Here is a 1,474-nt window from a genome sequence, read left to right on the forward strand (position 1 = left end):
AGAATTTAATTTCCAAGACTAGAATAACAAAAATTTATCTCTAATTTATAACTCAATAGAAAACACAAAAAAGAGAAAGAATAAAATAAAAAAATAGGATTGCTTTTCTTTGTAAAGATTGAATCTATTTATAATGGAAAAAAATGACCGTCATAAGCGGTTATAAAAATCTTGAAATAATATAATAAAATCACAGTGGTCATATTTAATATTAGATTTAAATATTAAATTTGTAACAACAAAAAAATTTCACAAATAAAAGTTTTAACGAATATAAAATTTTAACCGACTATAAATCTTTTAAAATCTAAATTAATTTTAGCAGATAAATAAATGCTAAAATTTGCTAATCATCTCGCCAGATTCGGGAAGAGCACTCTGCCATAATTCAGTAATGATATCCTCTCTATTCCTTAGCGAGATAACCACAGCTTTCTGGGATTTATTCTAGCTTAGAATAAGCAGAGCTACTGGTCCCATATGCTCCTCACATTTTACAGTAGTTCTCTGGATCTTATATTTCTGGGTCTTCTTTTATTTAGATTGTTGATTGGTTGTTTCATAAACGAACTTATCATTACTGATGACCGCTTCACTTGATATACCTTCAATGGAGTTTAGATAGAGTTTCCAAGAAAATCTTCGTATGAAATATTGATGCGAGAGAGACATAAGATTCACTAAAAAGAAACAAAAGAAAATTGCTTCATCCACTTGTACGTGGGAAAATGTACATATGTATACTTCACAATCCTCCTGTATGTGACCTAGGAGGGAAAAAGGGGGATGGGTTGGAAAAAAAGAAAACAACAAAAAAAAGATGAATATCTTGTAAAAAAATAGCAGAATTGCTCTTGGTGAATCTTCTTTTGTTTCATGAAGCTTCACAAGGCAAGAAACCTAGAAGTGAGATCAATAAACTCATCTTCTTTGCAAGGAATTGTTATAGCACCCATCGGATGATTGAACCCAAATTCTTCTTCAGCTTGGTTAAGCAAATCCTGGAAGCAAGGATGGTTCAAATAGGATATGGGAACAATGAACCTCTTCCACTGGAATTCTCCAACATAAACTGCTACGTGCCCTTTAGGAACAGTAGACTGGTTTCTGCCTTGGAAAGGCTGCTTTTTCAGATTCTGCATGGCGCTGGAGATCGCGGAAGGCAAACGAATACCCATTTCAGAACCTCAGGAGAGAGAGAGACCTGTAATTTACCGGATAAATGTGGAACTTGCAAGCTTGAAGGAAGTGACTAAGTGGGTGGAATTGGATGTCTAATTATATAGTGGTCATGGATGGAAAGAAGGGCCCACCACATCAGAGTCTCACATGGCTATCAACTGATCTCTGCTATAAAATAACATAAAAATATAGAATATCCAATGTGGAGACATCCTGTGCTGATGTGTAGTGGACCCACTTTTGTTCCTACGCGTCGTAATTCTTTTCTTTGGTCGAAGCATAGAGGGATCAA

At 34.6% G+C, this 1,474-nt stretch overlaps 1 protein-coding gene across 1 annotated transcript; it reads right to left on the minus strand.

Moving 5' to 3' along the window:
* Positions 1–884: 884 nt before the first annotated feature.
* Positions 885–1,178, minus strand: LOC110625626 (auxin-responsive protein SAUR20). Its single transcript, XM_021771261.1, has one exon. It carries the CDS (start codon positions 1,176–1,178, stop codon positions 885–887), a length of 294 nt encoding a protein of 97 aa, XP_021626953.1.
* Positions 1,179–1,474: the final 296 nt, after the last annotated feature.

Source organism: Manihot esculenta, chromosome 11, assembly GCF_001659605.2.
Source record: "Manihot esculenta cultivar AM560-2 chromosome 11, M.esculenta_v8, whole genome shotgun sequence".
NCBI classification, from domain to species: Eukaryota; Viridiplantae; Streptophyta; class Magnoliopsida; order Malpighiales; family Euphorbiaceae; genus Manihot; species Manihot esculenta.

Excerpts from the sequence above, each read along its gene's own strand:
- LOC110625626 (XM_021771261.1), bottom strand. The coding sequence starts at position 1,178 with ATGGGTATTCGTTTGCCTTCCGCGATCTCCAGCGCCATGCAGAATCTG.